The sequence below is a fragment of the Dendrobates tinctorius genome, unplaced genomic scaffold (genome assembly GCF_039654945.1).
Source record: "Dendrobates tinctorius isolate UK_male_01 unplaced genomic scaffold, ASM3965494v1 ptg000058l, whole genome shotgun sequence".
NCBI lineage: Eukaryota > Metazoa > Chordata > Amphibia > Anura > Dendrobatidae > Dendrobates > Dendrobates tinctorius.
This window is the reverse complement of record NW_027361726.1, coordinates 19549400-19571693: the sequence shown is the minus strand read 5'-3', so window position 1 is coordinate 19571693 and position 22294 is coordinate 19549400. Positions and strand designations below refer to the sequence as shown.

The window sequence follows — 22294 nt, the reverse complement described above, 5'->3', positions numbered from 1 at the left end:
GCGCAGAACGACGCAGGTCAGTGAAACGCTAGGGTGAAACTAGCCTAAGACTGGTCTGGTGACTCAGTTAGAATTGTGCAATTCCTCACCCACCTGCTATGGCCGAGCTGAGTCCCGCTCCGGCGGTAACACAGATTGCTCTGCATTCCGTACGACGAATCATGGATCAAGGACCCCGCTTAGGACAACAAGGACCCACCGTCATCACCAGGAACAGGACCCCCAACTTCTTCAGGACAACACCGGAGACATCACATGCCACTTGCGTGGGTGTCACCGTTGGAACCTACAGCTGTGAAGCCAGGAAGCTGGCAGACTGATAAGTTAACCCTTTCATGAACAGTTGCTTTACCTTATACCTCATCCTTTAACCATACCATGCTAATATCACCTTACTTAGTCCCCTGCTTAACCCATTATCTCCCTGGGTGGAGTATACCTCTGCTAATAAATCTGTTAACCCTTGCTCTGCCTCCTGTCCATCACTGCATCCCGCAACCTGCTCACATGTACATACTTCCTGCAGCTGCCACTTGCCAAACATCCAAGTGACCACTGCAGTCAATCAGTGGACTCAGATGAATAATGAGTGACAACTAAAGACAGTGATTGGTGGCAACAGTCATGGAGGGATGTACATCATGTTATCAGTGTGGCTGCCGTAACCCTGATAATACAAGGCTAGAGTAAGAACAGCACAGACAGAGTGTAGACACAGCGCTTTATTGTGTGACAAACGCATTGGATCTCATTCTATTTTGTTGGGTCTACTATTCTTCCGCTGAAAATATCATTAGAAATATCTTTGTTGTGGATGGCGAAAAAGAACGGTCGGTTAAATGTGACATGTAGTGGAGGACCGAGCTTCGTTGTCGCAATGGCAGTGGCAGCAGAAACGGCTTCTGTTCCCTCCTCATCCATTTTCAGCACGGCTTTATGGAAAGCCTACGGAGGTTGAGAGCAGAAAAGTCATAAAACATAGATAACCTGCTCTCTTAAATAGTCAAATTAGGAACAATCCCTTCCACAAGTCCCCCAAGAATCAGCTGCAATGACCAGAGAAGGCAACTGACCTTTCCTTGTGCTGCAGCAGAAATGATGTGTAAATCTTTGGACAATTTATTTTAATAAAAATGTCTTTTTTGACTAAATTATGTTTGGAGGGGTGAACTAATCTGCATAATTTTCCTCATGGAGCATAGCCAATGTGATTCCAGTCGGTCTCATTAAGGAGATTCAGCCCCTGAAAATGATTCTCTGCTCAAATCCAAAATTTATTTTACCTTTGACACTTTTAGCCTGGAGTCTCCTGTAATCCCGGATAGGTCAGCGTGGTCGGAAAATACCTCTGTGATACCCAAAGGTTTTAGTACCTCCACAAGATCAAATTCTCCAGAAATGGAACATTTCGGAATTGTTAGAATAATCTCTCTGTGCCAAGGGAAAAAGTCTTATTATGCCATAGAAATGCCTCACTAAAAAGTCCATGTTCACACTGCAATCATAAATTATTAATTGTGCTATTACAATAATAACAGGTTAATTTTAATCTGCAAAACCATACTGAGCAACTGACCTGCACCCAGGATGAATAACATACCAGGCACAGCCTGTAAATAGCAGAATTGTGAGTGCAGCTCTGGAGTATAATACAGGATCTAACTCAGGATCAGTAATGTAATGTACACAGTGACTGCACCAGCAGAATAGTGAGTGCAGCTCTGGGGTATAATACAGGATGTAACTCAGGATCAGTAATGTATGTACACAGTGACTGCATCAGCAGAATAGTAAGTGCAGCTCTGGAGTATAATCCAGGATGTAACTCAGGATCAGTAATGTAATGTATGTATACAGTGACTGCACCAGCAGAATACTGAGTGCTGCTCTGGGGTATAATACAGGATGTAACTCAGGATCAGTAATGTAATGTATGTACACAGTGACTGCACCAGCAGAATAGTGAGTGCAGCTCTGGAGTATAATACAGGATGTAACTCAGGATCAGTAATGTAATGTATGTAGACAGTGACTGCACCAGCAGAATAGTGATCGCAGCTCTGGGGTATAATACAGGATGTAACTCAGGATCAGTAATGTAATGTATGTACACAGTGACTGCACCAGCAGAATAGTGAGAGCATATCTGGAGTATAATACAAGATGTAACTCAGGATCAGTAATGTAATGTATGTACACAGTGACTACACCAGCAGAATAGTGGGTGCAGCTCTGGAGTATAATACAGGAGGTAACTCAGGATCAGTAATGTATGTACACATTAATTGCACCAGAAGAATAGTGAGTGCAGCTCTGGAGTATAATACAGGACATAACTCTGGATCAGTAATGTAATGTATGTACACAGTGAATGCACCAGCAGAATAGTGAGTGCAGCTCTGGGGTATAATACAGGATGTAACTCAGGATCAGTAATGTAACATTTGTACACAGTGACTGCACCAGCAGAATAGTGAGTGCAGCTCTGGGTTATAATATAGTATGTAACTAAGGATCAGTACAGGATTAGTAATGTATGTACACATTAATTGCACCAGCAGAATAGTGAGTGCAGCTCTGGAGTATAATAGAGGATGTAACTCAGGATCAGTAATGTAATGTATGTACACAGTGACTGCACCAGCAGAATAGTGACTGCAGCTCTGGAGTATAATACAGGAGGTAACTCAGGATCAGTAATGCAATGTATGTACACAGTGAATGCACCAGCAGAATAGTGAGTGCAGCTCTGGGGTATAATACAGGATGTAACTCAGGATCAGTAATGTAACGTTTGTACACAGTGACTGCACCAGCAGAATAGTGAGTGCAACTCTGGAGTATAATACAGGATGTAACTCAGGATCAGTAATGTATGTACACATTAATTGCACCAGCAGAATAGTGAGTGCGGCTCTGGAGTATAATACAGGACATAACTCTGGATCAGTAATGTAATGTATGTACACAGTGACTGCACCAGTAGAATAGTGAGTGCAGCTCTGGAGTATAATACAGGATGTAACTCAGGATCAGTAATGTAATGTATGTACACAGCGACTGCACCAGCAGACTAGAGAGTGCAGCTCTGCAGTAATACAGGATGTAACTCAGGATCAGTACAGGATAACTAATGTATGTACACATTAATTGCACCAGCAGAATAGTGAGTGCAGCTCTGGAATATAATAAAGGATATAAATCTGGATCAGTAATGTATGTACACAGTGACTCCACCAGCAGAATAGTGAGTGCAGCTCTGGAGTATAATACAGGATGTAACTCAGGATCAGTACACGATAAGTAATGTATGTACGCATTAATTGCACCAGCAGTATAGTGAGTGCAGCTCTGGAGTATAATACAGGACATAACTCTGGATCAGTAATGTAAGGTATGTACACAGTGACTCCACCAGCAGAATAGTGAGTGCAGCTCTGGAGTATAATACAGGTTGTAACTCAGGATCAGTAATGTAATGTATGTACACCGTGACAGCAGAATAGTGAGTGCAGCTCTGGAGTATAATATATGATGTTATTCAGGATCAGTAGAGGATAAGTAATGTAATCTATGTGCACAGTGACTTCACCAGCAGAATAGTGAGTGCAGTTCTGGAGTATAACACAGGATGTAACTCAGGATCAGTAATGTAATGTATGTACACAGCGACTGCACCAGCAGAATAGTGAGTGCAGCTCTGGAGTACTATACAGGATGTAACTCAGGATCAGTACAGGATCAGTAATGTAATGTATGTACACAGTGACTCCACCAGCAGAATCGTGAATGCAGCTCTGGAGTACTATACAGAAAGTACATCAGGATCAGTAATGTAATGTATGCACACAGTGACTGCACCAGCAAAATAGTGAGTGCAGCACTGTATTATAATACAGCATGCAACAAAGGATCAGTACAGGATTAGTAATGTAATGTATGTACACAGTAACTCCACCAGGAGAACAGCAAGTGCAGCTCTAGAGCAGAATTCAGAATGTAACTCAGGATCAGTAATGTAACTGTGTACACAGTGACCCAAGCAACAGCACAGAGAGTGTAGCTCTATAGTATAATGCAGGGTGTAAGTCAGGATCAGTACAGGATCAGAAAAGTAATGTATGTACGCAGTGACTCCACCAGCATAAGAGTGGGTGCATCTCTGGATTATACTTCAGAATATATCTCAGGATCAGTACAGGATCAATACAGGATCTGTAATGTATGTACACAGTGACTCCACCAGCAGAATAGTGAGTGCAGCTCTGGATTATACTTCAGAATATATATCAGGATCAGCAGGGCCGCCATCAGGGCATTACTAGCCTTACTGGTGTAAGGGGCCCCGGGAGCTGGAGGGGCCCCATGCTCAGAATTTTCATAAACCGGCGTTCTGTGTGTGTGGAGGGAGCAGGAGTCATTGTGACAGACAGCTGGGAGAGGCAGCCAGTGCTGAGCAACACGAGGGTGGGACTTTCCAGCAACCAATCCTGGCTGAGCGCGGGCTTACTGCAGTGCAGTTATAGTATTCTCCCATCACACAGTCTGGAGCGAGTCACTGAGTGAGCAGCAGTCAGCGTCGGACTGGCCCACCGGGGAACCGGAGGATTCTCCGGTGGGCCCTGGCACCTGCTGGCATACAGGGCCAGCAGTTGCCTAGGGCCCCCGCTGCTCCAGGGGCCCCCAGCCAGTGGTGTGTCGCACACCATGCAGCTGCTATGGGGGCCCCTGCCAGCGGAGCAGGGGCGGGTGTCAGGAGGCAGGAGCCCCTGTCCCCGCTGCTAAAGAGAAATGAATATTCACTGCGAAGCAGTGAATATCATTTCACAGTCTCCACCCCCAGAGGCCCCGCCCCCAGCCCAGTAAGCCGCTCTGCAGACTACAGCTGTAAATCAGGGCCGGCGCCGCCCTCAGTCCTCTCTGCTCCTGGCTCACAGCCAGTGCGCGATGACGTCACTACATCGCGCACCCGCTGTGTGTCTGGCAGAGGGGGCAGCTCCTGACACTGAAGCCGGGATCAGCGTGGGAGCGAGGAGAGGTGAGTATTGTGTTTTGTTTTGTTTTTTATATCTCTCGCTCTCTCTATCTGTCTCTATCTATATATCTCTATATATCTCTCTCTCTATCTCTCTTATATCTATCTTTCTATCTCTATCTATTATCTATATCTATCTATCTCTATACCTATCTATCTATTTATCTATCTGTTATCTATCTCTATATCTTTTCTCTGTATCTATCTATCTCTATATCTATATCTCTCGCTATCTATCGCTCTATCTCTATATCTATATCTATCTCTATATCTATCTTTATATCTATATCTATCTCTATTTCTCTCTATATCTATCTCTATATCTCTATAGCTATCTATCTATATATCTCTATCTATCTCTATATCTATCTCTCTGTATATCTATCACTCTATCTCTATATCTATCTTTCTATCTCTATATCTATATATCTATCTTTATCTATTTATCTCTATATCTTTTCTCTGTATCTATCTCTCTATATCTATATCTATCTATATATATATTATCTCTATATCTATATCTATTTCTCTCTATATCTCTCTATATCTATCTATTTATCTCTGTCTCTATATCTATCTCTCTGTATATCTATCTATCTTTCTATCTCTATATCTATCTATCTTTCTCTATCTATCTATCTATTTATCTCTATCTATTATCTATATCTATCTCTATCTATCGCTCTATCTCTATATCTATCTTTCTATCTCTACATCTATCTCTATATCTATCTTTCTATCTATATCTATCTATCTATATCTATATCTATCTATTATGTCTATCTATCTAGCTATCTCTATTATCTATATCTACCTATCTCTATATCTTTCTATCTTACTCTATCTCTATATCTATCTGTTATCTCTATATTTATTATCTATCTTTATCTATCTCTATATCTATCTATCTCTATATCTATCTTTCTATCTAACACTATATCTCTATATCTATCTCTATATCTCATTATCTATCAATCTATATCTCTATCTCTTTCTTTATCTATTGATCTATCCATCTATCTCTATATCTATCTCTTATATCTATCTATTATCTCTATTATCTATATCTATCTATCCATCTAGCTATCTCTATCTATCTCTATATCTCTCTATATCTATCTTTCTAACTCTATATCTATCTATCTCTATACATATCTCTATATCTAGCTATTATCTCTATATCTATCTCTATATCTATATCTATCTCTATATCTATCTTTCTATATCTATCTGTCTCTATATCTACCTCTATATCTATCTATCTCTATATCTATTATCTCTATATCTATCTATCTCTATATATCTCTATATCTATTTTTATTTATAGCCATCTATCTATATATATTTATCTCTATATCTATCTATATATGTCTTTATTATTATTATTATTATTATATCTGTATATCTCTATCTATTATCTATCTCTATCTATATATCTATCTATCTCTATATCTTTCTATCTATAGCTATCTATCTCTATATCTATCTATCTATCTATCTATCTATCTATCTATCTATCTATCTATCTATCTATCTATCCATTATCTATTTTCTATCTATCTCTATATCTATCTACCTATCGATCTATCTATCTATCTATCTATCTATCTATCTATATTTCTTTCTATATCTATCTTTATATCTATCTCTATCTATCTCTATCTATCTCTATGAATCTTTCTATCTATATCTATCCATTATCTACTTTCTATCCATTATCTACTATCTATCTCTATATCTATCTATTTCTACATCTATCTTTCTATCTATATCTATCTAACTCTATATCTATATATCTATATAGCATTATACCCTATGAGGGGGTGCATTATTCCCTATGAGGGGGGCAGTATTATACCCTATGAGGGGGCAGCATTATACCCTATGAGGAGGCAGCATTATACCCTATGAGGAGGGCAGCATTATTCCCTATGAGGGGGTGCATTATACCCTATGAGGGGGTGCATTATTCCCTATGAGGGGGGCAGTATTATACCCTATGAGGGGGGCAGTATTATTCCCTATGAGGGGGCAGCATTATACCCTATGAGGGGGTGCATTATTCCCTATGAGGGGGGCAGTATTATACCCTATGAGGGGGGCAGTATTATACCCTATGAGGGGGTGCATTATTCCCTATGAGGGGGGCAGTATTATACCCTATGAGGGGGGCAGTATTATACCCTATGAGGGGGGCAGTATTATACCCTATGAGGGGGCGGCATTATACCCTATGAGGGGGTGCATTATTCCCTATGAGGGGGTGCATTATTCCCTATGAGGGGGGCAGTATTATACCCTATGAGGGGGGCAGTATTATACCCTATGAGGGGGGCAGTATTATACCCTATGAGGGGGTGCATTATACCCTATGAGGGGGTGCATTATACCCTATGAGGGGGTGCATTATTCCCTATGAGGGGGGCAGTATTATACCCTATGAGGGGGGCAGTATTATACCCTATGAGGGGGGCAGTATTATACCCTATGAGGGGGTGCATTATACCCTATGAGGGGGTGCATTATACCCTATGAGGGGGTGCATTATTCCCTATGAGGGGGGCAGTATTATACCCTATGAGGGGGGCAGTATTATATTCTATGAGATGGCTGCATTATATTCTATAAGATGGCTGCATTATACTATGTGAGGGGGCTGCTTTATATTCTATGAGGGGGCTACCCCAACTCCTGCTACATAATTAAGACATGTACAACCTTATATTATACCCGGATATTAGCGTGTTTTACCGCATAATTGGTGGTCTGGTATTCAACTCTATGCAACTACATAGTGGGCCCCAAGAATGATTTTCTCTGGTGGGCCCAAGGTGTTCCAGTCCGACGCTGGCAGCAGTCCCCCTGGAGGGGACAGGGGGCCAGGACACTGCTCATCAGGATTTATAGCATCTCCCAGAGATGTTATGTAACACAACCACACACTATAATCACAAACACAGTATAAGTTAGGGTATATGCACACATGGCAGATTCTGCTGCGTTGTACCCTTAGGCCATGTGCACAGGTTGCGGATTCTGCTGCGGATCCGCAGGGGTTTTGGCTCTGGAACCGCAGCTAAGCTGCGTCGTACAGTACCATTGTTTTCAATGGAAAATGAAAAACGCTGTGTGCATGCTGCGGATTTTTCCGTGGGTTCAAATCCGCAGCATGTCAATTCTTTGTGCGGAATCCGCAGTGGTTTCACACCTTCTCCATTGTGAGGTGTGAAACCGCAGGGCTAATCCGCAGGTAAACCGCAGGACTTTTGACCTGCGGATTTTTCCAAATCCGCACAGAAAAATCCACAGTACGTTTCACTACGTGTGCACATAGCCCAAAAGTCTATCTAAAACCAAAACTGTTGTGCACATGCTGCAGCTCTAAATCTGCAGCATGTCAATTCTTTGTGCTGATCCGCAGCATTTTTACACCTCTTTTATTATAGGAATCCACAAGTGTAAAACCACTGTGGAAATCTGCACAAAATCTGCAGAAAATCCTCAGGTAAAACGCAGGTCATTTTACTGGCGGATTCAGTGAAATTTGTGTGGAAAAATCCGCAGCAGAATCCGCAACATGTGCACACACCCTAAAAGTATGAAAAAATTCCACAGTATTACAGAAAAGTAACTGAGGCCGGACTCCAGCATGAGAGGCTGATGAGAAGACCTGCAGGGGGAATGAAGGGTCTTAGTCCTCGCTCACACAAGCGTATAACATGGCTGAGCGCTATGTGATGTTTTATTGCATAACACTCAGCACAGTGTTACACTATGGGGCATCGCAGATCTGTGATTTTTTCTACAGACCGAATTCGTCTGTGGAAAAATAATCTGCAGCATGCCATGAGTGGCTTTGGAATTCGGATCACACGGACCCATTGAAATCTATGGATGCGTGTGAACCATCAGGCTGCACTCAGCTGTCAGCTGAGTGCAGTCTAAATCCACGACCTCAGACAATGGAGAGGATGGAGAAATTAAGTTCCCTGTCTTCTCAATGTGCTCCGATTATTTCATGCAAGAGAATCAGATGACACTTGGATGAGAGTTTGAGCTGAGTGTCAGTAGCATAATTAAGCTGATTCTCTCACATGAGAGAATCATCACTCGTGTGACCCCGGCCATACACTTTTTTCAGCTGGACAATTCTTTTATATACCTTAATAATTCCTAATATTACCAAAAACTTTATAATATAAGTATCCTTCCCAAACCCACTGACCTAAGCAGGGCCGCTATCAGGGCATTACTGCCCTTGCTGGATGGGGCCTGATGAGCAGAGTGGGCCCGGAGTGGGGCCCCGGTCACTATGTGGTGGTAAAATGTGGTCTGGTCATGGCGTGATGGTATTTGTTCCTTGTATATGGGATTTTAGTTCACCATGTGGTGGTAATATGGTGGCTGGTCATGGTCCGGTGGTATTTGTCCCTTGTATGCGGCATTATTGGTAATTTTTAAAAATGGAAAAATAAATAAAAATATTCCGAAATTGTATTGGATATTTTAGCAAATGTTTAGTAAGTTACAGTAGAGTAGGGCCCGACCAAAAGAGTCTACTTTGTCGTGGTGGCGGATTAAAAAATCTTTTGGCCAAAACAAAAGCTGATGGCTATGTATGTGGTGATGGGAACTGTTAATGTGTGATTTGTGAGGACATGGTGCAGAAGTGGAGTTGTTCCAAGAGAGAGTGGTGGGACTTTGGAAGGTTCGAGGGGTGGAGACGGGGCTGGGTAGAGCCTGGGCGGAGTTTCAAGGGGCCCCGAAAATTTTGCCAGTATGGGGCCCCGAAATTCCTAGTGGCAGCCCTGAGGATCAGTACAGGATCAGTAGTGTAATGCATGTACACAATAACTGCACCAGCAGAATAGTGAGTGCAGCTCTGGGATATAATACAGGATGTAACTCAAGATCAGTAATGTAATGTATGTGCACAGTGACTGCACCAGCAGAAAAGTGAGTGCAGCTCTGGGGTATAATACAGGAAGTTACTCAGGATCAGTAATGTAATGTATGTACACAGTGATTGCACCAGCAGAATAGTGAGTGCAGCTCTGGGGTATAATGTAGGATGTAACTCAGGATCAGTACAGGATCAGTAATGTATTATATGCACACAGTGACTGCACCAACAGAATAGTGAGTGCAGCTCTGGGGTATAATACAGGAGATAACTCAGGATCAGTAATGTAATGTTTGTACACAGTGACTGCACCAGCAGAATAGTGAGTGCAGCTCTGGGGTATAATACAGGATGTAATTCAGGATCAGTAATGTAATGTATGTACACAGTGACTGCACCAGCAGAATAGTGAGTGCAGGTCTGGAGTATAATACAGGATGTAACTCAGGATCAGTAATGTAATGTATGTACACAGTGACTGCACAAGCAGAATAGTGAGTACAGCTCTGGAGTATAATATGAAGTTAGTTCTGTACATAGTGAATGTGTACAATGAAATCCTATAGATAGTTACTTTAATTTCATTGGTTTGTTCCATGCCTCTTCTGATAAATTCTCAGAAGCTTTCTCTGCATCATTCAGCTTCCCCATCTCTGGTAACAAAAAAAATGCTGAGGTGTTTCCTTTGTAGGGGACTTCGACCACTGTGCATCCAATCTCAGGTATATAACCCGTGTTATACTCTCCTCGTCTGCTCATCATCGGAACCTTCACTACTGTGTTCTCATCCACATGGAAGTCTTCTTCTCTGGTATTATTTACGTTGAAAGCGTGTTCCCAGGATCCTACAAGAAATTCCACCAGTATTTCACTTATTCCTTATTTAGCATCTGTTACATACTGTATCTGCAGTTTTTAAACTTCCATTCTTTCTCTATTTGTATCATGGTGACGTGAAACCTGTTACATTTCCTTACAGATAAGTGACCCCGCTCTTACACTTCTTTATCGAGGTTTTCAGATGATATAAAATTAATACTTTTTCTTCATAATAGTTTATTAAATCTGATCTCCAACGGTCTCACTCCCACCTCCCTCCTTTAGACTGCGGCACTCCAGCCTGAGTCATTGTTCACCAGACACGGTCCTGTACATTTAGTAGTGGCTCTGCGCCATCCAACAGTTCAATCACCTGATTGGGACTGATCTACAGCACCAGGAATAGTCTGTACAAAATATATAGGACCATGCCTGGTAGACAAAGAGAACACAACACTCAATGGAGCAAATTGGCCTCTTTTATTCAGCTGATGAAGGTGAAGGAAATTCAACTTCCATAAATTACTAAAACCCCTCTAATGAGGAGGAGACCAAAAGAAAATTTTAAAAATTCTACTATCCCTTGTCTCCTTTTTCTACCTATGAAGCCCTGCTTTGGTTTTAAGGAGAAATAGGGGCTTCCCTCTCTTTTCACCCCCATACCAGCCATATTTGATATATTCACTTCCTAAAATCAATTGATGATCGTGTTCCTCCTTACCTTTGAAGAATATTGTGCTGGTGATAACCACAGATGTCATTGGATCAAGATTGTCAAAGAGATCTTTAATTTTCCCATTGGTTTTCTTCTCCATGTAACTATTGATTTGTTGTAAGGCTTCTGCATTTTCAGCGAAGTTGATGGGCATGACGTCCGATTGGTAGTATTTTTGGACCTTGTCTGAGAACTTCTTTTCAACTGTCAGATCACGATTGATGAAGAGCGTGGTGATGCTGTCCAACTGAAGTCCGCTTTTTGGTTGCTTGATGTTGTTTAGAAGCTTCTGGAAGCCTTTGTGGATCATTTCCTCTGATATCGAGGATTTGTTGAAACCAAGTCCTTCATGGATCTCACTGAGGGTCTTGGACTTGGCACCAAGTGAGAGTAAAGCAAATGCTTTTGAGATACTCAATGAAGAAAAGAGCAAGTTGTCATGAGGGTGAGTGGCAGTCAGTTGGTAGTACATCTTGTAGGATGTATCGAAGATTGCTGTGGCTACCTTGGGCATAGCATCTGGTTCATTGTTGTGGTGGTGGCCATCATGGTCATGGTCATCATCATGTGGTCCACCATGGTGTCCACACACAAATGCACAAATCAGAGCTTGGCTGAAACAAAGGAAGATGAAACGCTTCATTTTTTCTGAAAAAGACAATAATTCATTATAAGTATGTGAACCACTATATTTCTCTTTAATTATGTTCAGGGCTTGATGTACAGCTTAGTGAACAAAGCTTCTACTGTATTATGGTCACGGTTGATACCCCAAAATAAAGTAGTAAAAAGCAATCAAAATATGATACGTACAAGAGTAAATAAATATGGAAGGCTCGGTTTGAAAAAGGCTAACATGGAGGAACCCCGAAAAAATGTTGATATTAAAATATAACTAGTAATCAAATGCTGCTAAAAGGGACAAACAATAACTACAGTAACAAGCACCATACTAAAAAGTGCACATTGCGTTCACCCTATAGGTAGACCCTGACCTGTACACCGGCCTATTTGCGGTGATTGGCACCCTATATGAAACTGTACAAGAATGGCACCCTTGCTCATCAGTGACTGGCCCTATCTGTCCTGAAGTGCCATATAGATTAGTGATGGCTAATATACACTCATACCATCAAGGGTGGGTAGACAGTATTGTATTGGTCAGCCTGAGAAAAAAGGGAAGATGAATGGGAAAGCGGGTGTTTAAAAGATCAATGGGTAGGTGACTCGCCATCCATAGTTATGATAGCTTATATATGATAGAGAATGTGATAAGTGATCCCTCTGAGCTGTACTTGAAGCTGAAGACCTGTTTATACAGCGAAGGTTGGCACCCTACTTGTCAGCGGATGTGGCGCCCCCGCTCCACAGTAGCTGTCCCTGGGAAGCCCTTGGAAGCCCCAATTCCAGGAGCCAATAATGATGAGTGGAAGCAGAAATTGGCTCGATGGCGCTAGTTTAAACCTCTATTGATGCCTAGATGCACCACATGATTCCACAGAGCTTACGGGTGTCATACGGGACTCATGAAATGAGTTATGTACCTCACAAAAATTGTTCTCGCCAGACAAAATACAACCCCACACATACGTCCATTAATGGAAAACTAAAAAAAATGTATGCGTCTCAGAAAAAGGCGATGCACACCAAATTAATTGAGCTATTATTTTACTAAGTTTTGGTTTTTTTAAAATCGTTTTTCACCAGGTCACCATCAGTTTTTGTTCTAATTTTATTCCCATTGCTCCTCTGAGTATGCCAATTTTTCTTTTGTTAAAATCCTCTATATGGCTCCAGAGATCCTGGGGCCTTTTTAATTAATGCTAATTTCTACAGTCTTTTCAAGTAGGCGTGACGTATAATCTTTTTTTCTGGGGGAGTGTCTTGAGCCTCTCTACATAATTTCCCTGTGATTGAGCACCACATTCTTGATAAAGATCATAAAAATCAGCACATTATATGCACCACAATTGCTCACCTGATGAAAATGAGATACAAGCGTGTAGAGATGGCAGCTGCTGTAGATCCACAGGTCGATCCACGACCTGATGCAGTCATATGTTCAGTAGGAATTGTGGCATATATCTGCGCTGCCGCAAGGATAAATTCCAGAATATGCCAATATGATGTGTGATATTTCCTGAAGAAGGGGGCACAAGAACCCCGAAACGCATTGAATAAACCACTTTGAATCCTTGGCCTATTCTGGAATTTATCATTGCGGCAGCACAGAGATACTCCACAATTCCTACTGAACATTTTTCACTTACAAAATAGAATAAAGAATATATTAAAAAATACAGTGTGGATAAGAAATACAGAGGAGAAAAAGTCTGTAAGAAGATCAGCTCACTAGCACCAGGATAACAAAAGTAAGGTAAAGTCCAAGAAGAAACAATACAATGAGAAGGCAAAAGATTCAGCAGCAGAGATGAAAGACAACAGCAACTTCTCAAACTAGAAAGGAGATTAGAGAGAAAAAATGGAAGAAAAGGAGAAAGAGATTAAGATGATAGACAATAAGGAGGAGGATAAATAGAAAAGACAATTAGAAATAGGAGACAAAGTCAAGAATAGGAACAAGGAGAATTAGGGAATGTAAGGTAAAAGAAAAGAAAGATGAAAGGAGGAGAAGGGAAGGTAAGGAAGAATAAAAGCAATGAGATGAATGAGAAGTAGAAGAAAAGAAAGCAGAAAAGAAGGAGGTAACAGAAGTAAAAAAATAAAAGATCAGAGAGCAAAGAAGAATAATGAGGAGAAGGAGAATTAGGAAGATGAAAGACGAAATAAAAAAAGTAAAGAAATTAAGATGGAGAGAAGAAAATGAAAAATAGAACAAGGCGAGAAAAGGGAAGATGAAATGGAAAAGGAGAAAGGAAAATGAAAGAAAAAAGAGGACAAGCAGGAATATAGGAAGAGATGAAAATTTAAAATAGAAGAAGGAAAATAGAAAAATCAAAGTAAATAAAGAAAGAGAAGAACAATTGAGAAAAGAATGAAAAATAAGAAGAAAATGAAGAACTAAAAAAGGAGGGGGAGAAAAGAAAGAAGGAAAACACGGAAGAAGATAAGACAAAAAGGTAAAAATAAAAAATATGAAGCAGAGAAGAGCAATGAGAAGAATAAGCAGGAAATAAAAAGGACAAATAAAAGGTAGAAATAAAAGAGAACAATTGGCAAAAAAAGGGGAAACTAAACAAGCAATAGAAAAATGAACTTAAAGGAGGGCAAGAAAAAATAAAAAAGGAAAAATTGTTAAAGGATGAAGATTAGGAGGAAACACAAAGTAGATGAAAAGTAAGAAAAAAAGAAGGTGAAAGATAGAAAGAGAAGAGGAAATTTAGAAATAGGGGATGAATTAGACACGAAGAAGAATAAAGGAAAGAGAGAATATGAAGTAGAAATATTACAGAAGGTTAGTAGGTTGGAAATGAAAGGAAGAAAGTGAAGGAGTGTGATGTTTTGCCAATAAGTGCTATTTTTATGCCAGCAAAAAAATATGATAAAAACGATTGTCTGTCAAGTGATCGCAGATATGTGTATTACATGGGCCAATAATTAGGAATGAGCAATAGTAAGATTATTCCATAGTCGCCAAGAACCATTAGTCTCACATATGTCTTCTGTTTTATCAGAGGCTCAGGCCACTATCCTCTACAGCTCCAATACTTTACACTTACCGCATTTTTCGGACCATAAGATGCACTTTTTTCCTCAAAAATTTTTGGGGAAAGTGGGGGGTGTGTCTTATGGTCGCAATATACTAACCTCCGATCATGGCTGGAGGCTGGTGCGGGTGCCGTGGGGCTCTGTAGTGCAGTGGCGGCAGCGGGCTGTGCTCCGGTGCAGGGGTAGCGGCTCTCTGTGCTCCGGTGCAGGGGCGGCGGCTCCGCCAGCATTTCCTCCAAGCCCGGAGGCCCCCGCACATCCCTTGCTGGCCGCCGTCATGTTGCGGTGGCCTCCGGGAACATGGACGCTGGGAACATGGACGCCGGTCCAGGGACTGCGCATGCGCAGGTTCAGATCTCATCCCGAGATCTCGGGGGACGAGATCTCATTGCCGAGATTTGAATCTCGTCCCCCAAGATCTAGGGACGAGATCTGAACCTGCGCATGCCTGCACCGGAGCACAGAGAGCTGCCACCCTCACCCCACAGAGCCCACCTGCCCCAGCCCAGCTGCCCCAGCCCCAGCACAGCTGCTCCAGCCCCAGCACAGCCCAGCTGCCCCAGCCCCAGCACAGCCCAGCAGCCCCAGCACAGCACAGCTGCCCCAGCCCCAGCACAGCTGCCCCAGCCCAGCCCAGCTGCCACAACCCAGCTGCCCCAGCACAGCCCACCTGCCCCAGCACAGCCCAGCCCAGCTGCCCCAGTACAGCCCAGATGCTCCAGCACAACCAACCTGCCCCAGCACAGAGCCGCCACCGCACGAGCCTGGACCACTGAATGACCCCTGTGACCAATCCTCCACCTGTGCCGGATCCCTTCCCAGGTAAGCTGAATTCAGACTGTAAGACGGACCCCCATTTGACACATTATTATTTTTTTCCCTATTTTCCTTCTGAAAATTGTGGTGCGTCTTATGGTCCGGTGCATCTTACAGTCCGAAAAATATGATAAGCTTTGATTGTTTCGATAAAAGATAAGATGTCCGCACCAGGAGAGATATTTTGAATTAGGCTAAGTGCACACGTAGCAGAAAATTTCTGCTGGAAAACCTGACTCCCTTCCCAGAAACCGCGCTTTTTATGCGTTTTTTCCGCACGTTTTCAAGATACATAGAAATAGCCAGAAACGCGGAAAAATCTGCGAAATTAATGAGCATGCTGCGTTTTTTACCGCAAAGCGTTTTCTTCGCGTTAAAAAATGCATCAATATGCACAAAAAGTGCAAAATGCATAGCAATGCAAGGGAAGCTTATTTTTAGCGGTTTTATTGGGAAAACGGCTAAAAAAACGCTGAAAAAAAAACGCTGTGTGTGAACACAGCCTAAGGACGGAAGACTAAGAAGAAGTTTGAGCTGTACTACTCACCTGCAGCGTGTGGTGCACTCCGGGATGAGTGGAGACATAAAGCTGTCTCTTCCTGTATATATATATATATATATATATATATATATATATATATATGTATATTTACTTTCATATGTGTGCAATGTTGAAAGTCTATAAATCAGATTGCAGCAATCTTTGTCCTGTTACCTTGATTCCACTGATTAAACAGTGATGCAAGATGCTCAGGATAAGCTGCATGCCAACTCTGCCCAAAAGTGATGAGGAAAAAATTACAAAATCCTTAAACAGTATCTTCTGCTTTAGGCGACTGTTCAGAATAAGCTGTTATATGTGAATAATGACTATTACTACCACTGGACATAACTAGTGATGAGCGAATTTGTTCAGAAAACGATCACCAAACATAAATTCGGCACGAATATGGCACATTTGGATTCGTGATCGGAAACATGAGCAAAATTTTATAAAATTGGAAAAAATCAATAACATTCGGTAAAAAGTGCGGGAAAATATTTACATTGCTGCAAATGTATTTTCAGCACTTTAGCAATGATAATGGTGGTGTATCATGAGTGTTTGGCACGTGTTTGATGAGGGGAGGGAGTTTGCAGAGCTCAGAGGCGCGGCGTTCTTATAAACAGTCATTTTTTTTCTTAACTTTAGATGTGCATATTGCGGCTAGCCAATCAGGGCGCAATGTCCTGACAAAACGGCTTGTGTCATTGGCTGCTGAAATCACATGTCCCTCTCCATATAAATAGTGGAATTCATGTTTTACTTCCATTTTGATGCTGTAACAACACAGAGAGTACACCAAAAAAGAAAATGGACGGCACTCATCGGTTAAAATCTTCTTTATTCCAGAACCTTTAAAACATCGGCATAGAGAGGATGGGAGCGGGAGTGGAAATGACGACAGCCGTTTCGCGCTGCAGTAGCGCTTCTACTGGTCACACAGGAGAGTGGGACTGGCCTCACCTCTTAACAGAGGAAGATAGCCAAACCCCACCCCCGGTGTTTAAACACATGTGCAGCAGCTATCCATGACAATTAAAATGCTTTTGGAAAAACAAATGCAAAAAACACACAAATACAATAAAATTGGCTTATTACAGAAAAATAGCCATGTCCAATCTTTCATTTAAACCAGCGGATTCCTGCGCTCGAATGCGCATAATCCATATGGCCTCTCTTTTTAACAGAAGCTTATGTAGATCTCCTCCTTGTGCTGGAAGAGACACCCTTTCCAGGCCAGCAAAAGAAAGCGCCTCTGGATTTCCGCCATGGAATTCCCTAACATGTTTAATCAAACGTGGAACACCCTTAGGCCTGTTTCACACTTCAGTTTTTTGTGTCAGTTAAAATCTGCCAAAAAGGCGGAAAGCGGATCTGTCCTTAACTGATGTAAACAGACGCCACCGGATCCGTTTTTTGACGGATCCGCCGAATGAAGAATTTTAAAGGAACCGCTGGCCGGAAAGGAGAGAGAGAGAGAGGGAGATTTTTTTCCACTGCCAGAAAGGATTTCAGGGTTAAATTTCCGGCTGACTTCCTTTCTCCGGGCATGCGCACTGTAAAATGCGGATCCTACAGCAAAAAAAAGTTGCAGGGTCCGTCTAGGCATGCCGGCGGACGCAAACATTTTGGCAGATCCGCAAAAAAACGGATCCAACGGATGGCCATCCGTCAAGATCCGCCGGTAATGCAACTCATTGGGGAAAAAACGGATCCGCCCCAAAAAATGGCGGATCCGTTTTTTTCAAAAACTGGCGGATTTTGACTGATGGTCAAAAACGGAAGTGTGGAACATGCCTTACCTGACCTGATCGAGTTGTAGTGCTCTCTAAACCTCACGTACAGGGGGTGAATGGTTTTACCGATATAAAAAGACTTACAGCGACATATAACCACATAAACCACATGGGTCGTTTTGCAGGTAATAAAATCCTTGACAACATGGGACACACCTCCAATACATAGTGTTCGACTTACATTATGGTAATTACAGAAAGGGCAATGTCCGCACTTGAAATTACCTCGCGGAACACCTTTACTTAACCAATTATTTTGTTGCTTCACCATCCATTTTTTTTACTATTAAGTCACCCAGAGTGGTACTGTGCCTGTTGGAAATAATAGGACCCCTTTCTACCACCTCCACAATATCCTTGTCGCGCTCTAGAATGTGCCAATTACTACGAATGGCAGAACGTATGATACCATCCATAGGGCCAAATTTAAAGCAAAAAACATATCTTTTGTCAAGTTTGTTGGCAGAACCACGATTATACTCTCCTGTCTGATTAACCCTATCCTTAACCTCATTTAAAAGATCATTGGGATAACCCCTGCAGTGGAACCTGTCACACAACTCCTCCGCTTGTTGAGTGTAACCCTCCTGCGTGTTATTGATCCTCTTCAATCTCAATAATTGGCTATAGGGGAGAGAACGTTTTGCGTGGTGCGGATGGAAACTATCAAACCGTAGAATAGAATTTGTGGCAGATGGTTTATGAAATACTTTGGTATACATCTCATCATCTACAACATTAATTTGTATGTCCAAAAAATCTAGATCTAGACCTCCGTATCTCGATGTGAACGACATATTCATTTGGATAGACTCATTGAGATACTGGACGAACTCATCAAATGATTCACGAGGTCTATCCCATATCATAAATATGTCGTCCACATAGCGCACAAAAAGTCTGATGCATCTCAAAAAATTGATTCTAACATTGTACACATACTCCTCCTTCAACAAAGCCAGAAAAAGGTTCGCAAAAGTACAAGCGACCGGAGTTCCCATCGCAGTCCCAGTGCATTGTAAAAACCAGGAGTCCTCAAATTTGAACGCGTTATGCTTCAATATGAAGTCCATGCCCTCACATACAAAATTGACAAAACTATCACTTCTCTTTAATGACCCCAAAATGTTCCTCAAAACTGTTACACATAAATCCTGAGGGATCCTTGTGTACAGACTTTCTACATCGATAGAAACCAAGGAAAAGCCTGTTTGCCACGTAATGCCTCTAAGGACCCCCAAAAACTCATCAGTATCCTTGATATAAGAAGGAATGTCATGCAACAAAGGGCGCAACAACCAATCCATATACTGTGACAATGGCTCAGTGAGGGATCCAATCCCTGACACAATGGGGCGTCCTGGTGGGGTATTAAGGGACTTATGGACCTTTGGGATATAATACCAATGGGGCGACGTGGGAACTCCGGTATCAATTTCTCAGTCTTTTTCTTAGACAACACACCCAATTCCACATTTTTACGTAAAAAACTCTGCAATTCATTCTTAAACCTAGTTGTCGGGTCCTGTGTCAATCTTAGATAAGTAGATGTATCCGATAACTGTCTCATGGCATCCGCCAAATACTGCTTTTTTGGTAATAAGACTACGTTACCGCCCTTGTCTGCATTCCTCACAACCACATCAGGCCATTCTCTAATTTCAGAGAGAGCGCATTTCTCTAAATTTGTGAAGTTAGGCAGAGCAATTGGATATATAATAGATTCAACATCTTTCAATACCTGTGTTTCGAATAAATCAAATACATTCCCAGGGGTCACCTGGGGCATAAACGTAGATGGCACCCCCCCTGTAAAAGGTTTGAAAGACTCTTCATCTATGGGGTGGACCGCCTCTGGGGCAGTTAGGTCACACAAGATCTGGGCATCCGCCCTTACATCAGCCAGTGAGTCACTGAAGGCCCAGGTGAAGTAAAGGATTCTTCTTGCACACTGGAATCAGACTCTGTTGTCAGGTATTCATTTCTATATTTCTTGCCTCCATATTTTTTATTGTTCCTCTTATAGTGAAAAGACCTTTGTGGTTTCCCACTCTCATGTTCATTCCTATTTTTATTCCATGTGAAAACCCGGTCAGAGTCATAATCACCTTTGTCTCGAATAGGGATGGGCGAATCTACTCGTTAGGACTCGTTACTCTGCGAGTAGTAGGGGACTCGCAGGACTCGGTACTCTGCGAGTTTCCAAGCGATTACTCGCACAGTAACGAGTCCAAAGTAAATCAATGGCAATCCTAGTTTTGGTCCGTTTTGTATTCTACTCAGATTCTCAGATCAATGCTTTCTGCTTTCAGAGTTTAAATCCGAGTTTTGCTTTCAGAGTTTAAATCAGAGTTTTGCTTTCAGAGTTTAAATCAGAGTTTTGCTTTCAGAGTTTAAATCCGAGTTTTGCTTTCAGAGTTTAAATCCGAGAGCATTCAGAGTTTTGCTAACTCGCTATCACTGTAGGATCATTTTTGACAGTCAATCCGGGTCCAGCAGCAGAGGAATCGCTGCAAACTCGCTTCCCCATTAATTAACATTGGACTCGCTAGACTCGCAACGAGTAGCGAGTCCTGCACTCGGACTCGTTAGAGTCTAGCGATTCCGAGTAATTTAGGATTCGCCCATCCCTAGTCTCGAATAAATTTCTCCCTTTTAACTTGTTTCACATTTCACCTGAAAGGTAGTTAATTTAGTATCCATTTTTTCAGTCAGAGATAACCATTGTGGATCTGATAATCTGGACTTAACCTCGTCCTTGGTTTTTACTCCAATTGAGTATAACTTTTCATATTAAACTCATAGACCAATTTCAATAATTTTTCTGAACACTCTAAAAATACTTTTTGCCATTCAGCCAAAAATTGGGGATCATCTCTGAAATGTGATGCCTCTTTAAAAATCCTTAAGCCTCGTGGAACTCTGCCAGCTTCCGAATACGATTTAAGATAGCTCTTAGTCCAAAACAATCTGACCTCTTTTTCTGTTAAGGGTCCGTTACACATTGCGATATCGCTGGCAATATCGCTGTAACGTCACCGATTTTGTGACATAGCAACGATATTGCTAGCGATATCGCTACATGTGATACTTACCTCTGACCGGCTCCCCCGCTGCTCATCGCTGGTCGCGCGAGAACGTCCTGGACCATTTCTCGTCGGGCGCCTCCTGCTGGGCTTCCTGTGGCGACGCGTGGACGCGGGCGGGAGGACGTCAGGATCGCCGCATCTGACAGGTAAGTAGCGACCCCCGACCCCTGCGATGTCGCTGGTGAGATCTGCCTGTGTGGCAGCTCACTAGCGACCACTTAGCGATGCACCAGCGATCCATATCGTTGTTGGGATCGCTGGTGCATCGCTAAGTGTAACGGTTCCCTTAGATTGAACAGTTTACTTTCCAAAGCCTTTGTGCTCAGTGATTGCAGTACATCATGCTGTTCACACTCCTTGAAGTAAGCTGCCACATCCTCCCTGCCCGCTTGTAAGCCATTTGTATCTGGAGCAACTTCTGACTCCATCAGCCAAGATATTTTGTCAACGCAGTATTGCAAAGTGCAAAGCTTCAAGAACACCACATGCGTGCTGGATATATAGAACAGTCCAAAGTATCTCCAACAAAGTGTTAATCCACACAGCTGGGAAGCTCATTCATTTCACAAATAGCTATATAAGCTGGTACTGCAAATATGCGTATTATGGGAAGTGCTCCATAGACCGGGGTGCCACTCCAAAGCAGAGGTTTTTTGCATTTGTTTTTCCAAAAGCATTTTAATTGTCATGGATAGCTGCTGCACATGTGTTTAAACACCGGGGGTGGGGTTTGGTTATCTTCCTCTGTTAAGAGGTGAGGCCAGTCCCACTCTCCTGTGTGACCAGTAGAAGCGCTACTGCAGCGTGAAACGGCTGTCGTCATTTCCAATCCCGCTCCCATCCTCCCTATGCCGATGTTTTAAAGGTTCTGGAATAAAGAAGATTTTAACCGGTGAGTGCTGTCCGTT

General features: G+C 42.2%; 1 protein-coding gene across 1 annotated transcript; it reads right to left on the bottom strand.

Moving 5' to 3' along the window:
- Positions 1-704: 704 nt before the first annotated feature.
- On the bottom strand, positions 705-16660 carry LOC141092140 (alpha-1-antitrypsin-like). Its single transcript, XM_073578076.1, has 5 exons — positions 16505-16660; positions 11479-12120; positions 10513-10783; positions 1284-1431; positions 705-945 (listed from the first exon to the last, which is right to left on the bottom strand). Exons 1-5 carry the CDS (start codon positions 16614-16616, stop codon positions 754-756), a joined length of 1365 nt encoding a protein of 454 aa, XP_073434177.1. The 5' UTR covers positions 16617-16660; the 3' UTR covers positions 705-753.
- Positions 16661-22294: the final 5634 nt, after the last annotated feature.

Bases quoted from the DNA above. Each gene is read 5' to 3' on its own strand.
- LOC141092140 (XM_073578076.1), bottom strand. From the start codon at position 16,616: ATGAAAGTAAATATACATATATATATATATATATATATATATATATAT. The intron at 12,121-16,504 runs GTGAGTAGTACA...TGTCTTTTTCAG, and splicing joins GAGTGCACCACACGCTGCAG to AAAAAATGAAGCGTTTCATC. The intron at 1,432-10,512 runs GTAACTATCTAT...CCCTTGGCACAG, and splicing joins AACAAACCAATGAAATTAAA to AGAGATTATTCTAACAATTC.